The 27,032-nt window shown below is 35.6% G+C and overlaps 1 protein-coding gene and 1 long non-coding RNA gene across 2 annotated transcripts in view; one reads left to right on the top strand and one right to left on the bottom strand.

Annotated features, from left to right (window-relative positions):
* Positions 1–1,283: 1,283 nt before the first annotated feature.
* On the bottom strand, positions 1,284–13,167 carry LOC140153315 (bifunctional peptidase and (3S)-lysyl hydroxylase JMJD7-like). The gene is made up of 8 exons (XM_072176040.1): positions 13,026–13,167; positions 10,898–10,981; positions 10,028–10,181; positions 9,256–9,527; positions 8,663–8,719; positions 5,133–5,228; positions 3,811–4,047; positions 1,284–2,222 (listed from the first exon to the last, which is right to left on the bottom strand). The coding sequence occupies exons 2-8, from the start codon at positions 10,968–10,970 to the stop codon at positions 2,134–2,136; spliced, it is 978 nt and encodes a 325-aa protein (XP_072032141.1). The 5' UTR covers positions 10,971–10,981; positions 13,026–13,167; the 3' UTR covers positions 1,284–2,133.
* Positions 13,168–20,107: 6,940 nt separating this feature from the next.
* The window catches only part of LOC140151896 (uncharacterized), a 33,591-nt gene continuing 26,666 nt past the window's right edge, over positions 20,108–27,032 (top strand). The window contains exons 1-2 of the long non-coding RNA XR_011858991.1: positions 20,108–20,327; positions 26,788–26,856. This is a non-coding gene — a long non-coding RNA (uncharacterized lncRNA). The remainder of the gene's footprint in view (positions 20,328–26,787; positions 26,857–27,032) is intronic.

Here is a 27,032-nt window from a genome sequence, read left to right as displayed (position 1 = left end):
TGGTAAGCTGTATATGTTTGAACACAGCCTAAATAAGTACGAAATATAACCTATTGTAAAGGTTATAAGATATTTCAACAGAGTTAACCACAAAGCTCGCCACTAGTTATGGTTATAGACCAAAAGGTTTTTGAAATTACTGTTAGATAAGGTGCCTTTGTTTTTGTCTAATTGTTTTTAACAAGAACCACTTTACCTATATGTCATAACAGCATTGCATTGCAGTGACAAGTATTTTAAGAACCGTGAACCATTTCCTTCTTTTTTTCTCATCAGCTTCAATGTAGTTTCTTTTGTAGCCTTTATATATTTCAAGATTAGTTCTTGCAATTTTTACAAAATGAGACTGTCAAACATAACAAAACTTTTAAACCAACTAATAATAAGCTAGGAATAATAATAGTACTCAAGGTATTTTGCACTATATTTACATAATATATTTATTTTAAAATGAAATAAAGCCATTTACATTCTTCAGTTGTACAATACAAAATGTTACAATAAGACATGATCAGTGAGTGTGATTTTCTTATGAAATGGGATGTGACAACTTACATGTAAGGCATGTAAGCAGTACTAGCAGTACCGTACTACGATACCTCATAAAGAATTGAAGTATTATACTTTTAAGTATAATACTTCCATTCTTTATGAGGTAAAGAATGGAAGTAAAGCTTCAATGTAGTTTCTTTTGTAAACACATTAAAATGTGTCAGGGGCATAGCTAACAGGAAGCATAAGTGACATTTTAAAGCAAATTGAGTTTTAAAAACTTTTAAAAGCAATTAATCAAATTTTAATTAAATGAATATAAAAAATAGAATTAACAAGACAAAACTGAAACATAAAAAATTCTGTAAAATGACAAAAATGTCAATAATTCAGGTTTTGTAAGGCATACTATGGGTTCAGTGAGTTCAATGTGTTACCTTTGCCTTCACTTAGGAATACAATCTATTTATGATAGCAACAGCTATAAATATAATTTAGTGCCTGCCAAAGGCATTAATTTTACCTGCTCTACAAGCAAACTCCCTACTTAAACTGTTAGGAAGTGAAACTGTTATACGCGACACAATCTGGTCCATATAGGTCAAATGCAGCAAATTTGATATTGAGATAAAGGCAAAAATATGGAGTAAAAAAACAAGAAAATACATAAGAAAATAGACATCGCAAAACTTAATAACTGAAGAACCAAGTATGCTAGACCTTTGGTATTTTCAGTATTTGATAGCCTAATGTTTGCATAAGATAATACTAATAATTAATAGTAAACTCAATTTCCCAAAATGCCTCCTTTGGCTTCATGGACCAGATCATGTCACATATTGAATTTATTATTAAATATGATTTCAAACCACTATTTCAAGAAGTATAACTAACACCTTCTGTGGCTACACACCAGTGATAAGTTTTCAAATTGAACTATATCACATGCACTTTGAAAATTGTCCAAATAGAACCCGATTTTTTTCAAGGTTTCTAAATATGATGCTAACTGCAGTCATCTTTTGATTTTTTTTGTAGAAGGAAGATTATGATAATATCCAATTGATCTTAAATGCTAACCTTTGATGCATTCTTGTGCTATGTAGTAGTTATCAGGAGCTTTAAGAAGTTTTGAAATAAGTATAGGTCATGCATTTGTCTAATACACAAATAATGAATTAAGGACACTATAAGGTACATTAAAATGAAATTATACTGTAAAAATAATTAAAATTCTTAATTAGTTGATTGTACTTAATTTTGTAACCCCAACTAAGCTGCCAGAGTTGTAGAACTGCAGTGAGTCGGTTCATTTGAGAGGTACCATGCATGATTAAAGGGCACCGGTTAATTTACAGCAATTTTCAAATTGTTCACCTTGATGAAGGGGCATATCACCCATATGCATATAGTCTGTCTCATCTCAAGTTGAGAGTAACACTATGTTGGATTTCTCAGTGGCAGATTTGAATCACACATGCTGACGCTAACATAATCTTGCAGGGCATATAAACATGCGTAGAATCGTGATAAGTCCGTATACTGTCCCCCTGGTAAGCTGTAAATTTGGTGAATGGGTATGTAGCAATTTAAGTACAGAATTTTGATTACACTTTGTTAATTTCTTGTTGCCTTTTGGTGTCATAATTTTTTATCTACAGCAGCGATGTTTTCAAGGAACTTGAAGTAGTTGTATTTAATATCATATTCCATGTCATACCAGAAGTTAACTGCAACAAAATAAAATAAATAAGAAAGATTAAATGCAAGCACGTAAAATCTGCTTATCTAGGTACAATTTTGTGCGGTTGCTGCTTAAGGGATCTAAAATGAGCGTTTATTGCGTTTCGACAGTATTTTTTGTGGGACATGAGGGCACCTCAGACCTATCGAATTGCATTCTGAATACGAAGCACGTCTTTCTGATATCAAATAATTTTCATTTTTTGACAATCACAATATAATACAAATTTTATGACAAATTATAAAAATGTGATATTTTTTCAAATTTTTGATATATAACAGTCCTCGAAGTAAATTATATAAATCTAATGATATATTCTTAAAGTGTATGAAGCAGGGAGGAAAAGCCGACGGTCAATTGAAAATTTTGACCTTTCATATTGAAGATATGGATTTTTTTCCCAAAAAGACCTAATTTTTTTGGTGTTTTGGGAAAAAAATCCATATCTTCAATACTGAAAGGTCAAAATTTCCAATTGATCGTCTGCTTTTCATCCCACCTACATACACTTTAAGTATAAATAATCAGATTTATAAAGTTTACTTCATGTACTGTTAAATATCAAAAATATCAATTTTTAATGATTTGCCATAAAATGTGTATTAAATTGCGAATTTCAAAAAATCAAAATTATTTGATATCAGAATGAAATTCTTCGTATTCAGAATGCAATTCGATATGTCTGATGTGCTCTAATGTCCCAAAATAAATACTGTCCAAACGTTCATACCCCAGCCCTTAAGTGGAATATATAATAGTATTAAAATTATTGTACAAATAGCTGTTAAGACATCTACAAAATATGGTCTTTCAGTGAACTTCAGATGATGAAAGTGGATCATTTTGTGAATATGTGGGAGGGTTCTTCAAAATTTAGTGGCAATCTTCAAAAAGAATGTTTTGTTTTTAATGATTTTTTGACAGCAGACCAACCACGAAGGCCACAGGTATATATTTTTACAGAATGGGTAAAAGAGCTTTTGTCTTCTGTAAGTTCCAAAAGTGCTTATTAAAATCCGGAAGTTATATTTTGCAAGTTGGTTTTGTTTTTGTCATTGAAAACTCCTGGAAAATTCACTACAATAAACACCCCCTTTTGGAAAATCTTTCCCTCCTGGGGCATTTATTAGAGATTGTACAGTACAGGCTTCCATCAGGGGTGCTGGGGTACTGTTGAGGCAACAGTACCCCAGCACCTCAAATGCATCCAGCATTGCATACTATGCAATGCTAGATGCATGCAATTCTTAAATGCATAAGAATCATGAGCGATGGCTACCTGGTAGTGTTCCAGCTCAAGTTTCTTCGGTTTATATAAAGTGAAAATTATTTGGAATTTGTTATTGCGCGCATCAATAAAGTCCCAACTCACGCTGGTGTAAATTAACTAACTTAAGTGTGCGCCAGTAAGCATGCGCATTACACAACACTGAACTAGCGTTAGCACTGTGCCCAACTGCGTACATGCCATTCTATATCTATACATGGTGCAATGAGTCTTATTTTTTTCGCCTTATAAGCCGAACAAACTTTAACAGATCCCCAATTTTCTTACCCCTGCTACTGTCTCTTACCTGCTATAGTGGCCTGATCTTGTCTCACATGATGAAACCACAATGATGGTAGATACAGCATCTCACCAGCATTCACAGTGACATGCAGTGGTTTAGCTTTGCTATAACAAGGCCACTTGTTCAAGTCTGGTTCTTGAGGGTCTATAGGAATCCATGGTAATTGGCCTACTTCTGGGTCATCAATCATTTCGAAATGGCCGGGTGAAACCTCTTTGTACTTGGCAGCGGGGTAAGTACCTGTTAAAAATATGAGTAATTATACACTTTGAATTATATGCAGAGGATTGAACAAAGCATGTGAATTAATATGACCAGTCTGCCATATCCCAGAAATGACACTGATAGTCATGAGATATATTTGTCAGAATAGTGCTAAAACAGTGTCATATGCTACAGCTTAACACATAATATTGATCAAAGTTGATATATGATTGACTTAAAATCAGGTTACTGTTGATGTAAGGTAATTAACATGATCAAGAATACACCAAGACAACATGCTAGCTATACTTTGTTCAGCTTTTAATTGGCCAAAATTATTTTGTTTTTGTTACTATGCGAGTCAATAAAGTCCAAACTTACGGTCACATATATTTGTGTAAGTGCGCCAGTTACGCATTATGCAACTGGGATAGGTGCTGTTCTGAACTGCGTGCATGCAATTCTATATCAATACAAAATGTTATGAGTCTCAATTTTTTGTCAATTATAATCTGAACAAAGTATATTTCTGGTTGGCTTGTATAATTTGGTATTACTAGAATGAGGTTTCACTAAATGTAGGACAAAGTAGAGCAATCAATCACAAATGTTGACAAAATACTACTGGAAATATTTGACAAAGGTTTCATTAGATAAACACCTTAAAATATTATCCATAAACATACTATACTGCTTATGTATTCAACTTACCCATAGTAGCACTCTGATTGTGCTTCAGTCAAATTATGTCAGTCTTAATAATCCAGAGTGTGCATTGTGCTATCTTTTCGACAGGTGAATATTAGAGTGGCATGATTGAACCCTGAATCTAGTGCACCAAGAGAGTGACCACTATGCACATCCCACCTGTGCATGTGTCAATAATAACAACAGCAAATGGATAGGATAATTCATGGAGTTATCAGGTATGTATATACCATTTGCTCCTCCATGAGTGACAAGCAAAAATAGGGTAGTCCGACTTTAGCCTGAGTCCCTCGGCCCCGATCTTGAAACAATAAACATGGCGGCACAAAATATCAGTTGAAGGACTGGTGGATCAAGTCTAGTGTGACTTCTCCCATCTACTTTGATGACAGTGATAGTCTTGTTTTACTTACCATAAGGAATAAATGGTAAATCTGTGGGTGGTAGTAATATGAAGTGTTTCCTTCCTGATATCACACAGTACAGGTTTTCATAATGATCTTTATGCACTGAAACAAGTATAAAAACATTAAAATTGATTAACTTTACACTGGCTAAGAGCACATTACTTTAAAGGTGGGTAACTTAGATTTTGATATCATGCAGAAAAAAGCTTAAATTTTTCTCATTACCCTAATGAAAATTGCCAGAGATATGTTTAGTTTGATGGTGTGAACAAACAAAAGGTGTACCCCGGTACCACCACCAAAAGTATGTTCTACTCAGTGGGACAAGAATCATGTTCCTTCACAACATATTTATACAAATTTTTGCTTTTCATATCTAACCCAATGGAGCAATATATAAACTGGAATTGGAAACATATTATTTTAATGGTAGGCCTCAATGTATGATACAAGCTTTGAGTTTCTGAACAAAAGCAGTGTTAAAATGAAAACCTCTGCTTGTCTCGGCCCAGCCGGTTTGTGTTCCTCCGTCACTAAACAAACCATCTGGCGACAACCCCTAAAATGACGATCGCTGATTGGTTAATGAATTTCCAAATAAATTGGCAATAGGATGTGACTTGTGTAAGTGACACTAAACATCATAGGCCCCCACTATTTGTAGATACTGCAAACATAAAATATATGCTAGCTTAGCAGCCAATGAGGCGCCAATCGTCTGATATCGCCTTTCATGTCAGTGACTCGCAGCGCATACAAAATGTACTCATGTACGTTGTGTGGATTTATGCAACCGCAATACGGCATAGCTGTCCATCAACCGATGCATGCACTGAAGCCCAGTGCTGATTGACAGCCAATTTTCATCTTAACATTTTATGATGATGATGATTGGCCAATCAGAAAAGACATACTATGAGGTTGTTGCCAGGCAGTTTGTTTAGTGACTAAGGAGCACAAATCTACTGGGACTGAGACTAAACCTCTGCTTGACAAATGAGTGTCATAGATTGATCTGACAAAATACAGTGCCATACTAGGGAAGGGAATCATGATTTTTGGAGTTTTAACAAGTGTTTATTTAAAGATGATCCCTATTTCACTCATAGACATATACCGTAAAATTCCGTCTACAAGCATATATGGTCGCATGTCATAAGTTGGGTACAATTTCCATTACATGGTCAAAAATGACAAAAAATGTATTTTTTGATATGTTGTATATATTGACAATCTTTAATAATTAACACCATTTTTAACCTTAATACCTGCTTAATTTGTGAGATAATGCTTAATTACTAATTAATTAATACACAGGTGTCTATGTAAATCTCAATTTTCAAATGCGTTTTTCTCAAATCGGACCTCAATTACAAAAATGACTGTAAAATTTTTATTTTATGCAAGAATGTCATCAGATTTGGAGGATATGTTTTCAATACATTAATGCTTCAAATGAACTATTTAAAATAATTTTATGTATGTTAATTACATTGTGAAGGTCAATGACCTTTTACGAGTAATTAGCGAGATAGTTATTCTATTATTGAGGAAATGAATATCAAGAAGAGAAATGCACATTAGCATACTGCTAAAAATACTGAAATTCAACTAGGATTTCATTAAAAATGAAAAAATGGAACATATAACCTTTTAAGGTGGCACTTCACACCTTAATAAATTTGCGATTATTTTTGCATTTTCTCAAAAATAATATCACACTGGGAACAAAAGTTATGTATATTATAGGGGTAAGGAATCCAGTTACTACACTGGAATTTCGGTGACATATGACAAGCGGTACGTTATTTATGATAAGAAAAGAGGTACCGCTAGAATGTACCTCATTTCTTAACTTATATAATGAACCCTTGTCTTGAATCACCGAAATTTCAGTGAAGTAATTGGATTCCTTGCCCCTATAATATGCATATAACTTTTGTTACCAATGTGTAGTTACTTTTTGAGAAAAATGCTAAATTAGTCACAAAATTTATCAGGGGGTGTAGTACCACCTTAAGTAGTCAGTAATTGTTTTAGTTGTACAAATTCAGCATTCACAGCTGTCAACACATCATACCCTCCCTAGATTTGAAAAAGTAACCAGTAGTTTTGACATGCTGACATGTGAATTTTCATATAGGCCCTATTGCACACTCCCGCATCCGCCTGCTCCACATCCGCCTGCTCCTCCACCCCTGGCATTTTTCATTTCAACTGATGTGATTTTTTTGCTGAATAATGTATAATTATATGCTTCAGTAGACTGAAAGAGTATAAAATTAGGCTTAAAATGAGGTATCAACCACTGCTGTAGGATATGGGGTTACGGAAAGCCAATCAAATTTGTATAGCAATTTTCAGAAAAGTGTAATCCCTCCACCCTTTTAGCATACCCAACTTATGACATGCGACCATATATGCCTCTAAACGAGGTTTTTTTGACACAAGAGACACTCTCAGCAAAAACATTATTTGGAGTTTGAACAACTATATTACTGATAAAGGCGGCTGTACAAACATGTATATTTGTAAGACCAATCTATTGCAATGTTTTTGAGAAGGGTATTGGCCTTTCATATCTTTCGTTAAAAAAAACCCTCGTTTAGAGGCATATATGCTTCTAGACGGAATTCTATGGTATATTTCCCTCACCCTTTAATAGTCTAGTTACACAATTATACTTGCCCAAACATATTCTGAGCCTTCCAGGGAATATCTTCTCTTTTCATTCTTTACATTTTAACTTAAGAATTGGGTTTGAAGCATTGATTGCATCACTTTACTATTGTTTCTTGCATCATTTTGCTGATTTTATTTAAGCAGATGTGACATGGAAGAAAGTTAATTTGATCCTGACATATCAGTATTCTAACTGGGTTATTCCATTTGAAATCCATACACCCCCCTGGAAGACACAACTTAATCTTTCAAAGGGGGGTAGATTTCAAATGGAGTCACCCCTTCAGGTAACTCAATTTAACATAAGCTAAAATACATACTCCCTGTGTGAAATATTAAGACCGAGTCTTCAATTGGGGTGTTTGGATTTCAAATGGAATAAACCATTCTATTGTGGTTTGGCTGATAATAATGCATAGTCATACTGCTTTTTACACAATAAGCTGGGTCTATTAAGGGTATACAAGGTATTGTTGGTTGAAGCAGCCCCCATTCTACAAATCATATACTTTGAAAACTTGCTTAATTTATTGTTGTTAATGAGTTATGTACGTTTTACAAAAGTGTTGTTGTTTCAGCCCTCTTTACAACATGACTCAAGAACCACAGGACCTACAAAAGTATATCTGTGATATTTGAATTCTTCTACACGCTTGCTATGAATTGAGCAATGCAATTTGTGCTAAAGCTCACTACCATTCGCAAGATGCTGTGAACTACTTTTTTTCTGCTGCTTTGACCAACAATACATCGTATACCCTTAAATACCAGCAAATGTCAAAGGTTTGTGATGAGTGTAATATTACATGAACCTGTATACCTGCTGTATATAACAACAGATTGCACTTACTCACTTGATGTTATTGCCTTTTCTTGTCCCATCCAGAAATTCACAGCATCAGGAGGATTACCTGAGAAAACAATGACAATAAGCTAAAATATTGTTATGTTGCTCGCACATGGAATTGACAATGTAGGTCAGACAGCAAGATTTTGAGGTATTTACATGTTAAGTCTACCATAAAAACATCCAAAACATTCAAGATATTAGTAAATAATGTTTACTGGTATTCTATAATGTATTTTGACTCTTGAGAATGGCTATAGACCACTTGACATGTGACGTCATTGCCCGGCAGTATGCACACAAATTATGGCAATTTCCACTGTTCTTTGCCCTGCAGTGTGTGTATGTTAGTAGTTTACTCAGGGCACATGCATTTTAAATCGCTGACCACATTTCATATAGTACAAAAAAGCCATTGAACAGTGTAGCGGTTCATTCAAGCATATTGATAGACCAGTCCCTCGCCTTTGTTGATAAACAATGATGTCAAGTAATCTATAGCTTATTATGTAGAGCCACAGTGAAATTCTGTTGATTAGACTTCACTAGTTGTGACACAGATTAAATCCTAATATGGAATCTAAGGTCAAGGCTACTCACCAAATGTTTCAGTAGCCCATGGGATATCAGCTTCTACATCAGGTATCAGCTCTGGAAACTCCTCAGTCAAATTAGAATTTTGTTTTTGAATATAAAACACACCTGGATGTTGTGCACTTTTTTCTAAATCATTGCTATGTTGCATAATATCTAGAAATGAAGCAAATGACATAGTTCTTTCTTCTGGCATGACAAAGTGATCTTTATAGACAGCATCTGCATAACCATTAGGAGTAACTGCTACTGTAACTTCCTTCTCACCATAAATATCTCTGATTACAAAAATATGAATAACAAGAGACAAGAATAACCCATAATTATTGTATCAAACTTTGTAAGGCTTTAATATGTTTTCAAAATAAAGAATGGATTGGATGGATCTAGATAAGATTTACATAAGTTTTTAAATCAAGATACGTTATCTTTGTGAAATTGCGGCAATTGGATTTGATAGTAAGTTGGGCTAAATGTGAGTTGGGTTGAAGGTTTTTAAAATTTCCTTTCTGTGGAAGCTTCTATGCATATGCCCAACATGCATGTACAGGGTTTCTCAAAAATATTTACGCTCGGATGGCAAATACATTAAATAAATGGGGAAACCTATGGGGAAATTGGTGAAACATATGAACTACTTTTAAGTAGTGTATAAGTTTCACTTTTCTGCCTGTGCTTTTTTCAGGCAGGATACACTATGAACTTGACAAATTTAAGCCAAAATTCCTTGTAGACACATTTTCTTCATTTAATGGCAAATAGAGCTCCATTGTCTTACCTGAGATATGGGATAGTCCACTTGTGGAGTGCAGGCCAGTGGGTTATGGCATTTCTTATTATCACTGGTCTATTTGGGCATACATACTCCCTATAGAAGTCCAGAGGATTGGGAACTCCATCGATATATTGAATAGTGTCTGGCAGATAGAGTTCTGAAAAATAATAAATAACCAATAGGTATAACAAAATTTTATAAAACTTAAAATGCATTAGGTATTGCAATATTGCTGAGTATTAAATAACTGAACATTTAAAAGCATAAATCGAACTTCATCATTTGCCTTACAAGTTGCAGATTTAAATGTTACTCGCTAAATCATGTTAGCTGGCCATCTGTCTGCCTGTCATTTTGGATGGGTAGTTTGATCCTGGGAGGAGCAACATTTATGCCTTTGGCAGATGCTAATTTCTAAACATAATGCTTGTTCTGTAAACTCAAAACAAGATCAGACTAATAAATCAACTTGCAAATAATTTATTACATGTGACACAATCTGGTCCATGGGGGCCAAAGGAGGCATTTTTGAAAATTGAGTTACTGTAATTATTACATTATACATACAAAAGGCTATCATTTACTGAAAACACCAAAGGTCTAGCATACTTGGTTGGTTCTAAAGTTATGAAGTTTTTTGATGTCTATTTTCCTATTCCTATTGTTTTTTACTCCATATTTTTACCTTTATCTCAGTTTTAAATTTGCTGCCTTTGGCCCCCATGTACCAGATCGTGTCACATATGGTCTAGATATAATTTGAGCATAGCGAGCAGGAAATTTTGCATATTTTTTTGCCCTGCCAAAAATTGCTTGCTCTCCCTTTTTTTAGTATAAAGGGACATAATTTATATGTATACATCAAATCTTTACCTCTAGCTTCCTGTGCTAATGATTCAAAGCAGTCTTTGACATTAAGCTGTCCTGGATCCTTCTCTTCATCCATATTTTAGTTAGCTGTAAGTAACATAAATACAGTGTATCTGAAGTAAAAAATCATTATAGTCCGAAACCAAGGTACTTTATTCAGACATTTGATGGAATTTAATTGTACAGGTGCATTATGAAGAGGGCACTGAGACAGTTCTGTAGGGGCATTTATTTGGGGAGGGGTCCTAATTTGGTCATATACATGAGGCCCTAGTTACCAAAATGGCTGCAATCTTGATATCCAAAAAACATGTTTATTATCTCTCTCTCGATGTTATCACACTTGCAAACATACCTACAAAAAGTTCAAATATGCAACATGTTCTGCTTTTTATTCCACATGATTAGACAATTTCAGGTCTTTGTGTGTGTGTGTGGGGGGGGGGGCAAAGTTATTTTGGAACATGTCAAAAGAGGGGGTGGGGGTAAAATTGTTTGGGCATGTCAAAAGGAGGGGGAACAGCATCAACACCAGGTAAATAATTCTTTTTGCACAGTGGGAAAAATAACCAATAATATGCCTAGCGAATTATGTGGCTGCCATTGCATCAATGTAATTGGCACAATTCTCCATAAGAATATATAGGAATCTCATTTTCATTTTTAACATTTACCCCCCGGTTCTTTGCAAGATACATGTAATTAATCTGAGCTTGCGCAAATGGTCAGGGTGATGCTAGAGGGGGGTATGGGGGTTGTGACACCCCCCATACAAAATTTTGTCGGCAAAAATTGACGTTGTCATCAAAATTGGTCTAGCGACGCCCCTGCAAATGGTTAAAATGGACTCTTGAGTGTGGCATGGTGAAAACCCGGTCAAATTTGACGGAAAGGAAATCTTGAAGGAAAATATGCTCAAATACATTGGAAGGTAAGGGACCGTTCATAAACACTTGCTAGGGGGGCCTGATGCAAGAAGGGGGGCCCTGAAAATTTTGACCTGGGGGGGGTGGCCCTGAAAAAAATGACCAAAATGTAATATGAACATTGTCCTCATTCCCGCACACGACGTCAAGTGTGTGCATAGGACCCCCGGATATCCGGATAGGACCTTGTGGAAAATAATACCTGCTAGCAGTATGCTTAATTTGTAAAAGGAAATCTGAACAAAATAATACACTTGAGACTTGCACCACCCTATTTAGGCTATTATAGTGATAGGCTGTATAAGGGTGTAGTTGCAAACAGCTTAGGGTACCAGCTTATTTGATGCAGCTTGGTGTTCTGAGTAATTTGACACCAAATTCATTGAAATCGGCCAAAAATTGAGACAGTGCTGGCCAAATAATGACACACAAGGGGGGGGGGGGCAAATTTTATCACATTAAGGATTATGTAATGCATTTTTGGTATCTACTTACATAGTTTTAGGTCCAGGAAGGTCATTTATGCACTTTGTGTCAAATGAAACTTTTTAGTGTCCTTAAAATTAACGTTTTTGGGTAAAATTAGTATCACATGTAAGTCAATGGAAGCGTCTCTACACATATTCAAATGGGTACCACGCACAAGCGAAATAAGCTTGAGAGTTCTAATTTGGACAGAAACTGTTATTTATCAGTAACTTTGATTTGATAATAAGAAATGATAAAATTTTAGTAGGGGGGATACGTAACAGCTATTAGGCTGAACAGCGCCCTCATATCCTAAATTGGCTCTTAAACTTGCATCAAAACATACGATTTGTGTACAAATTGCATAAATATATCCAGGGGACCCAAAATCATGTAAATAATCATTAGAATCCAACAAACAGCAAAGAAAATGCCCATAATTGTCAAAATAGTGAAAAATAGGGGGGTCCCAAGAAACCCCCCTTATGCGTCGTTTTGTGGCCGGCGCGGTCTCAGTTTTCAACCGATTTTTTTTTAAAAGGTGTCAAAATGCTCAGGAGGATTAGCTGCTTCAATTCAGCTGGTACCCTAAGCTTTTTGAAACATCACCCTTATTTTTGGGCTGTACAGCCTATCACTAAGTATTAATTTCAAGTTCATGGTGTACATAAATAAAAAAATGTAAAATCCAAATGAAAATAAATATTTAAAACACAACAAAAGTACAAAAAACTTACAATTTGTGCAATGCAGCTGCAGAGCAATTGTCACTGTTTGCTAATCATACACTGATCATTCAATATTGAGTTTCGAATCAGATTGCATTGCTTGATTTTGGCTTCAAATCACACAGCTACTCACTCACTGTCACTGTTTTTGTTGTGTACCATGCATGACCTTTGAACCGCATCAGCTGGTCGGCGTTTTTAATCTTGAAAAGTATTTTACGCGAAAATAATTAGCTCAAACGTAATTTAGCCAAAACAGTTATAGAGAAAACCTTAATAATTAATCAAAATCATACATGAAAATATTATACTGAAAGAAGAATCTTTAAGCAGTACTATAAAAGAAAAAATAATTAAATGAAAATATAGAATTACTACCAAACATGGCGGCGCCCATGCGCCCTACCTACTTACCCAGTCGGATTTGAATTTTCTGCCTCTATGTTCCTTACCAGACAGGTGCGAAATATTATAAACCTTCATCAATATGAAGAACTCTTTATTGTGCACATCTTATGTTATTTTTGTACACATTTATGATCGTGCTGAGTATAAACAAAGACTTTGAAATGGGTGGTCATGGTGGTGCAATAATTATGTGTACCCCCGGGGCAAAGATTTTTGGCAGGTCAAAAGGGGGGGGGGCAAGCTTTTTTGGCAATATCGTGTTTGACGGCCCACTGTTTTGCCGCCAAAATTTGACTCCCTAGCTTACTGAAAATTAATCAATAATATCTGCGAGCAGTATAAACGGATGTTTTTCTGTCGTGCGCGGTAAAATACAAAGACGAGAGATTGCGTAGTTGTGCAAGTGAAATTATATAGGGTCTAATATCATCAAGCTTAACCTATAATCGTGTTTGCCGGCCCACCTACACGCAAATAATAGAATTTTCCCATAGGGTGGGCCGCGAAACACGATTATATATATAGGTATCCCAGCCCAGGCAAACCTTAGTTAACACATTTGCTAGTCAGCGAAATTCGCCGAGACCGGGGCCCAAACACAATGCATATTTACATAGAAATTTGAATTTTTTTTTTTTTCTTTTCCGTGAAGGAAACCTACATAAATATGTTTTCTATACTTCACTTGACCCAAATATATGATTTTTATGGTGATAATCAAGTCGCACATGGAATTTTAGAGGATTTTGATAGCAGTTCCATTAAAAAAAGCTGCTATCGCCATGAGATTAAGATCTAGAAACACCCTAAATGCCGTTTTGGGGAATTTTGCTAGCAGAATCTTTTTGATGAAAGTCAATCTTTGACAAGATGTAACTTTGTTACGGAAAGTGCTATGACAAAAATGTTTTCAGTTTTGGCTTTCTTTACTCAATGGCTTTAATTTGATATGTAAAATGATGCAGTTTGATGGCAAATTTGAATTCACCTAGCATACCTAATATATATAGGGTCGAACATCATCAAGCTTAATATATAATCGTGTTTGGCGGCCCACCTACACGCAAATAATAGAATATTCCCATAGGGTGGGCCGCCAAACACGATTATATATATATAGGCTTTCCAACAAGCTAAAACTAAAAATAAGTCCCCGTCCGGAGTTCCTTTGGGGGATAAATTGCGCAGCAAAAGCGGGGTTTAGAAGATTTTATGGGCTATAACAAGCTTAAACTAGAAAGAGCGGGAACATTTTGGCGGGAGACTTAAGTTTTAAAAAGGCGGGAAAATTATAAAACTGAACTTGGATCATCAAGCTTAATATATAATCGTGTTTGGCGGCCCACCAACACGCAAATAATAGAATTTTCCCATAGGGTGGGCATGCGAAACACGATGCATTATATATATAGGGTCGAACATCATCAAGCTTATATATAATCGTGTTTGGCGGCCCACCTACACGCAAATAATTGAATATTCCCATAGGGTGGGCCGCCAAACACGATTATATATATAGGCTTTCCAACAAGCTAAAACTAAAAATAAGTCCCCGTCCGGAGGACGAGAAAGAGGGTTTCCTTTGGGGGGATAAATTGCGCAGCAAAAGCGGGGTTTAGAAGATTTTGCGGGGCTATAACAAGCCGGGTAACAAGCTTAAACTAGAAAGAGCGGGAACATTTTGGCGGGAGACTTAAGTTTTAAAAAGGTGGGAAAATGATAAAACTGAACTTGGATCATCAAGTTTAATATATATCGTGTTTCATGCCCACCTACACGCAAATAATTGAATATTCCCATAGGGTGGGCCGCCAAAACACGATTATATATATAGGCTTTCCAACAAGCTAAAACTAAAAATAAGTCCCGTCCGAGGACGAGAAAGAGGGTTTCCTTTGGGGGATAAATTGCTTGCAGCAAAAGCGGGTTTAGAAGATTTTATGGGCTATAACAAGCTTAAACTAGAAAGAGCGGGAACATTTTAAGGGAAACATAAGTTTTAAAAAGGCGGAAAATTATAAAACTGAACTTGGATCATCAAGCTTAATATATAATAGTGTTTGGCGGCCCACCTACACGCAAATAATTGAATTTTCCCATAGGGTGGGCATGAAACACGATTATATATATAGGGTCGAACATCATCAAGCAATATATAATCGTGTTTGGCGGCCCACCTACACGCAAATAGTTGCATATTCCCATAGGGTGGGCCGCCAAACACGATTATATATATATAGGCTTTCCAACAAGCTAAAACTAAAATAAGTCCTCGTCCGGAGGACGAGAAAGAGGGTTTCCTTTGGGGGATAAATTGCGCAGCAAAAGCGGGTTTAGAAGATTTTATGGGCTATAACAAGCTTAAACTAGAAAGAGCGGGAACATTTTGGCGGAAACTTAAGTTTTAAAAAGGCGGAAAATTATAAAACTGTTTATTCTATGACACTATAATATATTGTGAGATTGCTCAACAATAAACCGTTAAAAATAGGCCTATATCATGCCGTCACAAAAAACAGGCCCCTAGCATGATTAAAATAATTATAAATCAACGCATAATATAACTTGATTTATACTTTATTCGTTAAGACTGTAACACAGAATATTGCTGTATGATTAAGCCAATGTAGACTGCTTTGAAGTCATTCCTAATTTTTACATTTATTCCGTTCGGTAGGTACGGAATAAAGCAAATTAATCAACTGCGCTTGAATTATTATTACCTCTAAAAATATCGTATATGCCTATATCTCATACCATACCGGCACTAGAATGTCAGCATGATCATGTATAATCAAGAAATATTTGCATATTCCGTTATTACTGTTACATGCCTTGACTTGATACCGTGTTTAAAAGTTGGGAAATGACACTGATTCGATTTATTCCGTAAAAGAATAAGACTGATAATCAAAAAAGCAATTGCTTTTTTTTAAATATTATTACAGACAAAATTTTGACGGAATAAATTGCATACTTTATAGTATGATTTATTCCGTCATTTTATAGCCGACACGCGACAATAAAAGATTTATTATTATTATTATTATTACAGGCAATATTTTGACGGAATAAATTGCATACTTCATGCTTAGGACTACTAGGCCTATGATTTATTCCGTTATTAGGACCTACTGTAACATGTTATGACTTGATCCCGTGTTTAAAAGTTGGGAAGTGACACTGATTCGATTTATTCCGTTAAAAGAATAAAACTGATAATTAAAAAAATTTTTTTATATTATTAGGCCTACAGACAAAATTTTGACGGAATAAATTGCATACTTTATGCCTAGGCCTACTACTATGATTTATTCCGTCATTTTATAGCCGACGCGCGACAATAACAGATTTATCTGCATAATTTTGACGGAATAAATGGCATGCCATAGTATAGGCCCTCTGGATTGCTATTTATTCCGTTAAAAACCCGGGTTAAAAACGCATACGTTTACAAAATGTACTGGATGATGAACCTATAACTATGCGATTAAACAACGGAATAAATGCTTTTCATTTTTACCGCTCCCAATTTTGTTTTAATAGGCATAGTAGGATAGGACAATACAAGAAAGAAAATGCTCTCAAAGACAAAAGCAACACTGGCAAACTGTATTTTATTTCATTTTTTTTTAATTTACTATAATTTTCACCAAGATACATTTCTACATATTAAATATAATATCTTACCAAATTTTTAACAAGATTATAGGACAATACAGCAAGAAAACATTAAACAATTCAAAAACATCATCATTTTTGCTATTTGCGTATAGTGCGACCAATTTTCAGTAAGCTAGGGGGTCCAACTTTGGCGCCAAAATAGTGGGCCGTGAAATACGATATTGCCGCTTTTTTTGGCAGGTTGAAAGGGGGGGTTAAGCGATTTTTGGCAGGTCGAAAGGGGGGGGGAAGCAATTTTTGGCACAGATATTTTGGGCACCGTTTCTATATACGGCTTAAAAAGGCGTAGGAAAACGTTACAAACACGTTCAAATATGCAAAATTTCCTGCTACATTCAATGTTAAGACAAAAAAAAAAAAAATTAAGGTTTTAAATTCGGGTTCCCCAAAATCTTGCATGTGTAAGGGGGGGGGCAAAGATTTTTGGCATGTAAAAAGAGGGGGGGGGGCAAAGGTTTTTGGCACGTCGAAAGGGGGGGGCCCAAGGTTTTTGGCAGGCCAAAGGGGGGGGGGGCAAGCATTTTTTGGCAGGTTGAAAGGGGGGTCAAGCGATTTTTGGCAGGTCGAAAGGGGGCAAGCAATTTTGGCACAGATATTTTGGGCACCGTTTCTATATATACGGCTTAAAAAGGCGTAGGAAAACGTTACAAACACGTTCAATATGCAAAATTTCCTGCTCGCTGCACTCGCATTACATTGTATATGTTAAGACAAAAAAAAAAATTAAGGTTTTAAATTCGGGTTCCCCAAAATCTTGCATGTGTAAGGGGGGGCAAAGATTTTTGGCACGTAAAGAGGGGCAAAGGTTTTTGGCACGTCGAAAGGGGGGGCAAAGGTTTTTGGCACGGCCAAAGGGGGGGCAAGCGATTTTGGCAGACCATTTTGAGAATTCACCCCGGGGTACACATAATTATTGCACCACCCCTAGTGATAGTTAAGCTTAACTTCTTCTTTTGGATAAGTCGGTAATTAAGGTGCACAATGTGCATATCACACCCATATCACACCCACAAATTTCGAACGTTTGAGGACTTGTTCTCAAGTTGTAGAAGGTGCCATAGGGTGGCTGGAGTGTTAATTATTTTCATTATAAATGTCGCAAAATATTAATATTGACAATAATTAATAACCTGTTTCACCTCTCCATATATTCATACATTGCTCACCTGTGTTTTCATATCATATGTTGTGGTGAAAAATGATTACAAATGTGTAATTTGCAATCATTTTTGGAGCAACGATTTCTTCGAACCGACGGCTAAGTGTGTATGTGAATGCACATTAATCACATACAAACACATACACAGCACCTGTTGGAACTCCCGGTCGGAGCCGGGAGTTTCGATTATTGGAACTGTATCACACCAACTGAAATGACCTGGTGACTCGCGTGAAGATTTAGTGACTTGCGAAATGCTTTGTTGCATTGACTTTGAAGGCTTCCACTGTCTTGAGTTAAAACTTGACTTAAAGCCATATTATAACATTATTACAATCTAAATGCGGATAGGTGTGCGCCGTTCGGCAGCAACTGGCCTAGTTGATGCGATCTGATTGTGATGATTCACCATTGCAGCGAAATTACAGCGCTTTGAGTCCTCTAAGATCTGGAGAAAGGCGCTTTATAAATCCAAAATTTATTTATTTATATTAAAAAAAGCTGCTATCATAATGAGACTAAGATTCTAGAAACACCCGAAATGCCGTTTTGGGGAATTTTGCTAGCTGAATCTTTTTGATGAAAGTCAATCTTTGACCAGATGTAACTTTGCTACGGAAAGTGCTATGAAAAAAAGGTTTTCAGTTTTGGCTTTGTTTACTCAAGGGCTTTAATTTGATATATAAAATGATGCAGTTTGATGGCAAATTTGAATTCACCTAGCATACCTACTTCATCGGGAGACTGGCAACCCAAGTTTGGGATCAATGACCTTTTGGACACTTGACCCCAACACTTGGTCGTAGACTCTTGGTAGCTGGTATCGGCCCCCGTCACGGTAAAGTGAAGGTTGGTTGACTCTAATGTAGATGGCCTCCTTGACACCCCTTTCGAAATACTTAGGTTCCCGGTCGAGGATCTTAACTTGCTCCAAGTCGACTTGGTGCCCCGGGGATTCGATGTGGATGTGTTTGGAGACTTCTGACGAGCTGGAACTTGGACGACGGTGCTCCAGGAATCTGGCTTTCAAGGATCATTCTATTTCGCCTCAGGGAACCTAAGTATTTCTTATGTACACCAAAAGTTAAAAAGACGTCACAGCGTCGATAAAATAGCTCTTGGCGCCTCAGAGGAACACATGTTTTATCAAAATATGACAAGGTGACATCATGTTAAGGTTTTAATTAACATGGAATGGATGAGTACCGTATTGTTTGTAATAAACGCCCCGGGGGCGTTGCATTTTTCCAAAAGGGGGCGTTTATTGGAAGTGAATTGTCAGTGGAAAAAGCTGCAAAATCGGGTTCAATTTCCCGATGGTGCTCCTATTAAAAGGAGGGATTTACGACTATACATGATGGCGGCGCCCACGAAAAATGATATTTTTGTGGGAAATACAACAAAATTACACCTGTAAGTGCATGGAATTAGTGAAATTCTACCATAATAAGGCAACAAAATGGATGGGAGTTGAGTCATAATAGGTTTTGTCCATTCAATTTAGCGATCGTGACTGACATGACTGATGCAAGTTTTAAGCTTACCTACACGATATGGCATGGAAAAGTTTGCATTTTGCGCCCACGAAAATGATATTTTCGTGGGAAATACAACAAAATTACACCTGTAAGTGCATGGAATTAGTGAAATTCTACCATAATAAGGCAACAAAATGAATGGGAGTTGAGTCATAATAGGTTTTGTCCATTCAATTTAGCGATCGTGACTGACATGACTGATGCAAGTTTTAAGCTTACCTACACGATATGGCATGGAAAAGTTTGCATTAGAGGGGGAGCGTTTATTACAAACAATTATTTGCATTAACACATATTTTTTCCTTTCTTATTTAGATATTATCTGGCTTGTCGGCGATAGTTTTATCTACTGGGCGTCTCACTATTTGTTACCATGGGGGTGAAAGCACCCTTAACCTTCATCTCCCCAACCATCATGTCACATGGAAGGGGTATCGGGATGGGCTCCCTGATGACCCAGGCATTATAGCAAGTCCTTGTCTGGCAAATGATGCTATTAATGTTTCCATGCCGGCAGACATGGTAAGTGTTCAATATGGTTCTGATTGACTCCGTGCAAAATAAATGTTAGATTACAAACTGATTTTTAAAGGGTCAAAGCTTGAAAATTTAGTCGAACACCCAGAGTTGGGATTCTTAAAGGTGTGTGACTCTATCAATATTTCATACGCCTAACCTTAAACCTGATGAGATTGTGATATCAAATGAAAGATCACATTTTCTCATTAACATCCAAATCGGTATATCGCTCATTCTACAAAATCCGGTGCCAATAGCCTTTTTTCCATTCTTTGGTCCACAAAAACTTTGTCGAGCATTTAGGGCATCAAATATGTTGTTTTTCTGGTAGAACTCAACGAGATCTACACGGACATATATAGTTTTCCATACTTTAAATGCTTTCTTCAGCCTGATTAACCCTTGCAAAGGCTCAAAAATCGCTAAAAATGCGTTTCCACAGCTCAAGTGTCACATCTAACCCTAAATATTTTCATTGAATAAATGCGATTTCTTTACATATTTGTTGTTTTTTAATTAGATAACGCACCATCATATTGTTTATCAACATTATTTTTTAGTGATTAAAATGTCTTTGTGTAATTCTAAAATAAATTGCACTTTCCACCAAAACGCTGTGAGCTACGTTACCCCTTTTAACACACGTTATTGGAAAGAAGTAAAACAGAGGTATCAATGTAATTTGCGGTTTTTGAAAGGAAACACTCATAGGTTTTTAAAAATCACAGTAAAATTGTGATGCTGTAGCATTTTTGGCATAGAAATGTTGTAAACATTGAAATTTCGACCGACCATGTTAAGATTGGTGAGCTACGTTACCAGAATTCTATAGTATGCACTTGTATTACATGTACTTCCTAATAATATGTGAAAGCTACCAGTGGTCGAACCCCATTTATATTAGAATTAACCGACATAACGTTCTAACGTTCGCAAATCACATTAAAAACATTAAAACCAGTGAACTACGTTACTGTGAGCTACGTTACACACTCATTTATGCATCTTCAAAACTTCTATGAAATGGTGAAATCTGTTTTACATTTCACTCAAGTGATCTTTAATTTGCTTTTTATGACCTTGGATTGAGTAAAAACAGCCCATTTTATAGTCGGTAACGTAGCTAACATTACATTGAGTTTTAAAAAAAAAAACATCATGACATCCTGAAAGAAAAATATGCAAGTGGTGTTGGCAATTTTTTACATCTGAAAGTAGTGATACATTTACTTTTAAAAACACAAAAAGCAGGTTTTTTGAACAACTTTTATTTTTTCAATTTTTTTAGTGGATTGGCACCGGATTTTGTAGAATGAGCGATATATGTGACACGATCAAGGGAAATGAGTCGGATGTCACTAATATTGATTTTGAGATATTGGCAAAGAAAGTGTTAAAATTATATTGTTTTCAGCGATTGATAAATTGACGTAACTTCAATGACTTAAAGAAAAGTCATCAACATGGGGTTTTCAGTTTCTGAAAGCTCTAAATGTCCTCTTTAGAAACATGTGTAAAACTCATTTTCGAACAGGGCCGATTTATGACTCATTCCCTTGATCATGTCACATATTATTTCCAAAGAAATCATCAAAAAATTAGTCTCAACTGTGGTGGAGGGGTGGGTTATGGGTGATAAGTCATAATGGATATATCCCTTTTTCACATAAAACAAGTTGAAATCAAGAAAAGAATCCCAGCGATGCAAGCAGAGGTAGTGAACTCTGCGAATTTTGACGGGCCACCAGCGGAAGTGAACAGAAGTGCGTGGTGATGGGAAAGTGTGGAGATGCCGGGGATAGCATGGTCTCAGAAAAACGTATCAGATTTCAGAGACCATATCAGAATTTGAACTGATGTGTAGAAACACAAAAAGAGTTACAAAGTACACATCATTACATCTGTAGCATGTTTGGGTCCGAAGTTATGACCCTCTGTATTATAATAATATTAGAATAATCCAAGCAATGCAAGCAGAGGTAGTGAACTCTTTATACAGATGGAAGTAAAATACAGAATGATAATAACTTGATGCAATAATAAAATGATATTTTTTGCTGGCTTATTTGAAGAAAAAAAATGACAGAACGATTGTATACAGAACACACAAGGTTTATTTTTTAACAAACAAAACAGTATCGCAATATTTTTATATTCTACCTTTAAATGCATGTACACGTATAGTGTGCTACAATAACTCCTTAATATATTCTACACAATTTACCTATTTTTAATTTGTTTAAGACTTGTTGCTATTAACATACATTTTAACATTCGGGCATTATGCTCACAGAAATATCACGAAACATTTATCAAACTAGTACAGGGTGTCCCTGAAAGAACTATATCGTCGGGAACTGATTTTTTTGGGTACTATAATGCATAAACCAAATGTAACTTAATAACTGGTGATGTTGAGAAACATATCAGCTATCACATATTTTTTTAATTTTGACAATTGACCGCTCCGGATTTGAAATAAAAGAATTTTATGAAACTCCCTCTTTTTCAAGTCGTTCCACAGAGTCAATATCAGTGGACAAAAGATGCATCATGCGCAGTCATTAGGCCATCTCAATCTCAATCAAATCCCTTCCCAAGTTGAAAACCTAATAAAGAATACGGTTTTAATTATTTTTTAACCTCTCAGGAAGGTTGTTCTGTAGTCAAAATAAAGAATTTGTATTGAGAATTACGCTTTGGGCTATGTTAACGTCTGACGATGTCAGATGTGAGATTTTTGTGTGGTGGATCAGGGAAAAAAATAAAACAGCGGAAAAAAACGGAAGTTTACTCAATCCAGCGGGAACAATGCGACAAAATGGGCGATTTTACTAATGCTTGAAAATAAAGGAGTTTCGTAAAATTCTTATATCTCAAGAACGGTATTGTCAATTGTCAAAATTCAAAAAGTATGTGATAGCTGATTTATTTCTCAACCACACCAAGTATTCAGTTATTTTTTGTTGTGGCGTTAAAATACCCTAACAAGTACGTTTCCGACGATACAGTTCTTTCAGGAACACCCTGTACTTAGATAATACAGTGATGCTACTTCATAACCAGATTGATAATAATTCTCACTGAAACATGAAACTGCGTAGCTTTATATATTAATACCAAGTTACATTCAGCAATCATCATGTACAATAAAGTAATACATCATAGAATGTATACGTTTATCAACCTGTCATCACCTAATTGGCAGGAAATCTGTTTCTTATTGTTACATCATAACAGAGCTTTACAATTCACCTGTTTCTAGAATTAATTGAATTAATACTTTCCTTTCATATGTTGCAAGCTAAAACCAATTGGTATTGTGTGTTAGTTTGAATACAGGAAGCTTGCAAGTGCTCAATATTAATAACAAAGCACTTATGACATGTTGCATTCAGCAGATGATGTGAGTTATTACAAAACCAGGTGTATAATTATTAGCATGTCTTAATATGTCTGAGTTGCTAGCCTTAAACATGTGGAAATAATGAGAAATGTTGAAAATATTTGTAAATTTGAGATGAAAAACATGTTTACTTTGCTCGCCATTTGTGCTTCCCCCAATGAAATGTGCTATTCCAGTTAAAATCCATACAACCTCTATGCAGTCGGAGGGCCATCATGCACGTTTTCCGTTAAAGGTCAAATTATTAACGTACGCGACCTTTGCAAAAATGACCGCCGCACTCTTGGGTATGCTTTTTTACCTTTCCCGCGGAAAGTTTTGATTTGAAATGTATCGTATTATGTGTAGCCAATCATCTTGGGCAATTTACAAATAACATGTATTGAAAATATCTTCACAATTCTCTACTTGATTTCCATTTTGTCTACTCTTTGTCGTTAGAATTCGTGATTTTTGCGTTTGCTTTACCTTCAAATTTATTTTCGTTGCTAAGGACTTCTAACCCGGATATTTTCTGTCTTAACGCTTTAATCATTCTAATTTTTAGCCAGACAAGTAATTTCAACCTTTATCTATCGATTAGTCTTTGTCCCAAATATTGAACTTAAAAATCAAAGTTGTTATAGTGGTTTAAATTTGTTACCCAGATTCGGCCCATCGACGAAAAGTAAGTAAACAACTTCATAACAATACCGCGTAACTTTACACCATGAACGAGTACACGCGCCCAAGTGCGCCATTCATCTGCGTTCAGTGAAATACGCGCGCGCAGTTTAACACTGCTCGTATGAACTTTCTCAATGTTGTTGTCGCATGGCCTACTGAATACTGGTATTTTTCCGTCTTGTAAAATACCCTTTTCATCCCGGCAGGTTTTTGTCTTAACCAACCAAAAATCTTGATTTTTTAATATGAGGATAATAAGCCATGTTTCTAATCATATGCAAATTCCTGATTTATGAACTCGCACCAGTTGTAAAATATAGTAGTTTTTGTTACTCTTTTATCTCAATTCATGAAAAAAAATTTGTGTTTATGTGCCCATATCATATTCCTTGCAAAGTTACGGTATTTTTTGTGAACATATATGGAATGTTGAAAGCCTTTCTTGTAGTTATTTATAAAATATATAGCTATTAGGAGTTGTAGAGATAATTTTGGGAGCTTTTAAAACTGCAACCCAAACCAAGCAAATTTGAATTTTCGTTGTGTGCATATTCATAGCGTACAGTTTAATAATAGCGCGTCAAAGTTGAATGGCCCTCCAACTGTATGGAAGATACAACCTTAATCTTCCACACAGGGAGTATGAGATTAAAATGGGATTACCTGAATGGTTGATTCCATTTGAACCATGCACATATTTTCTTTTTTGGGGGGAGGGTCAAGGAGGGGCAGCAAAAAAAAGAAGGGACGGCGGAAGATGAGGGGGTAGTAAGAAGTATTATTAAAGAAAAAAGGGTGGGGCAGAAGGGGCGGCAAGAAGAATTAGTAATGAAAAAGGGCTGGAAATTGTGGAAAAAATAATGTATTGATACCTTTTTGGTCACCATCAGGGCCACCGCTCGAGGCAGTGTGGGTTATTGGGGGTGTAGTACCTCTAAATCTTTAATTGAAAAAAAAAAATTTAACTTGAGGGTGGTCAGGGTAGGTCCTTTAATATCAAAGTACTTATTTCCAATATATTTACAAATCTTTACAATTATAGAAAATGAAAAGTATTAAGCTCTAATTAATTCATTAGCATGTACACGATACCAAAACATTTTTAGAGATGAACATTAAGCAGGATTAACCAAAGTGGCATTCTGTGATTTGCTGTGTAAGCCATGCTCTTACACCCTTAATATATATATTTGAGTGACATCTTCAAAGAGAAAAGAGTGACACAATTGTTAAGTCTTAACCAAAGCTTATGCCCATGAGAGATAGATAAAATATCAATTAGGCTATTCTATTTGAAATCCAAACACCCCCGTGGAAGACATGACATGACCTTCATCTTCCATACAGAGACTGAATTTTTCAAATGGGGTTACCTGAAGAGGTGACTCAATTTGAAATCTTCACCTCCTGTGTGGGGTATTTAGGTCATGTCTTCCATAGGGGGTGTGTGGATTTTGAATGGAATAGATCATTAGACCTACTATTTTCCCATTCCATTACTGCATTTGAGTAGTTAGGCCAATGCAAGCTGATTCATTGCTTCATGAATATTCAGTAATGAATAATTAAGGTGGTTCGAAACGATGTTTCTGGAAAACAGAAACTGAATTTAGAACCATTTGAATAGATTGAATAAGTTAACCTAAGTACACTGAGCAAAATAGTTTTTGTTTGAAGGAAATCGGACATACGGTTGTCAAGATATACATGTTTTTAGTTTCTTTGTATTTTATCATTTTTGCCAATATATTGATGAAGTTAATGAGGAAAATTGGCAAAATGTGCTCATGAATATTCATGTATGCCAATATTATACCAATATCTTATGAATAAACCTTCATACTAATTTTATTTTATATGATTTTGACATGAAACTTTGCCAATGTGTTTCTATAGCCTAAAACATTAAAATGTTATTTTCCCGCCCATCTAATTGGCATATTTGCATAATTAATTAGCATTATACAAAAGGCTAATTAATTATGCAAATATGCAAATTAGATGAGCGGGAAAATCACATGTTAAAGGTTTAGGTCATAGAGACACATTGGCAAAGTTTCAGGTCAAAATTTTAAAGGTAAAAGTAGTATGAAGGTTTATTCATAAAATATTGGCAAAAATTAATATTAATGAGCACATTTTGCCAATTTTCCTCATTAACTTCATCAATATATTGGCAAAAACAATAGAATACAAAGAATCTTTCAACAGCAATATCTCAAAAACCGTTTGTCCGATTTGGCTCAAATTTTAGAATTAAGATTATTTTGCATATCTCTCTGCAACAAGTCTATTTTAATCTCAATCAGAGCAACTTGATTTTGCCTTTCGTACCCCCTTAACTTCAAATAATAGTTAGACCAACAATGCCATCTTCCTTTATTTCAACAGGTGATACCACTAGACATAACAGAAGATGTACAAAAACAAATACTTGCTGAATTACAGATTTTATACAAGGTAAGCTGGTTTCTTAGTATTTATCAACAGTAGACAGTAAGTCTATTCACACTGACGATAGTGGCGATACCACTAGATATACAGAAGATGTACAAAAACCAACCCCTGCTGAATTACAGATTTTATACAAGGTAAGCTGGTTTCTTAATATTATATATCAAAAGTGAGTCTATTCA

This window comes from Amphiura filiformis, chromosome 5 (genome assembly GCF_039555335.1).
Source record: "Amphiura filiformis chromosome 5, Afil_fr2py, whole genome shotgun sequence".
NCBI lineage: Eukaryota > Metazoa > Echinodermata > Ophiuroidea > Amphilepidida > Amphiuridae > Amphiura > Amphiura filiformis.
Note: the sequence above shows the minus strand (reverse complement) of the source record. Positions and strands in the feature narration are given on the sequence as shown.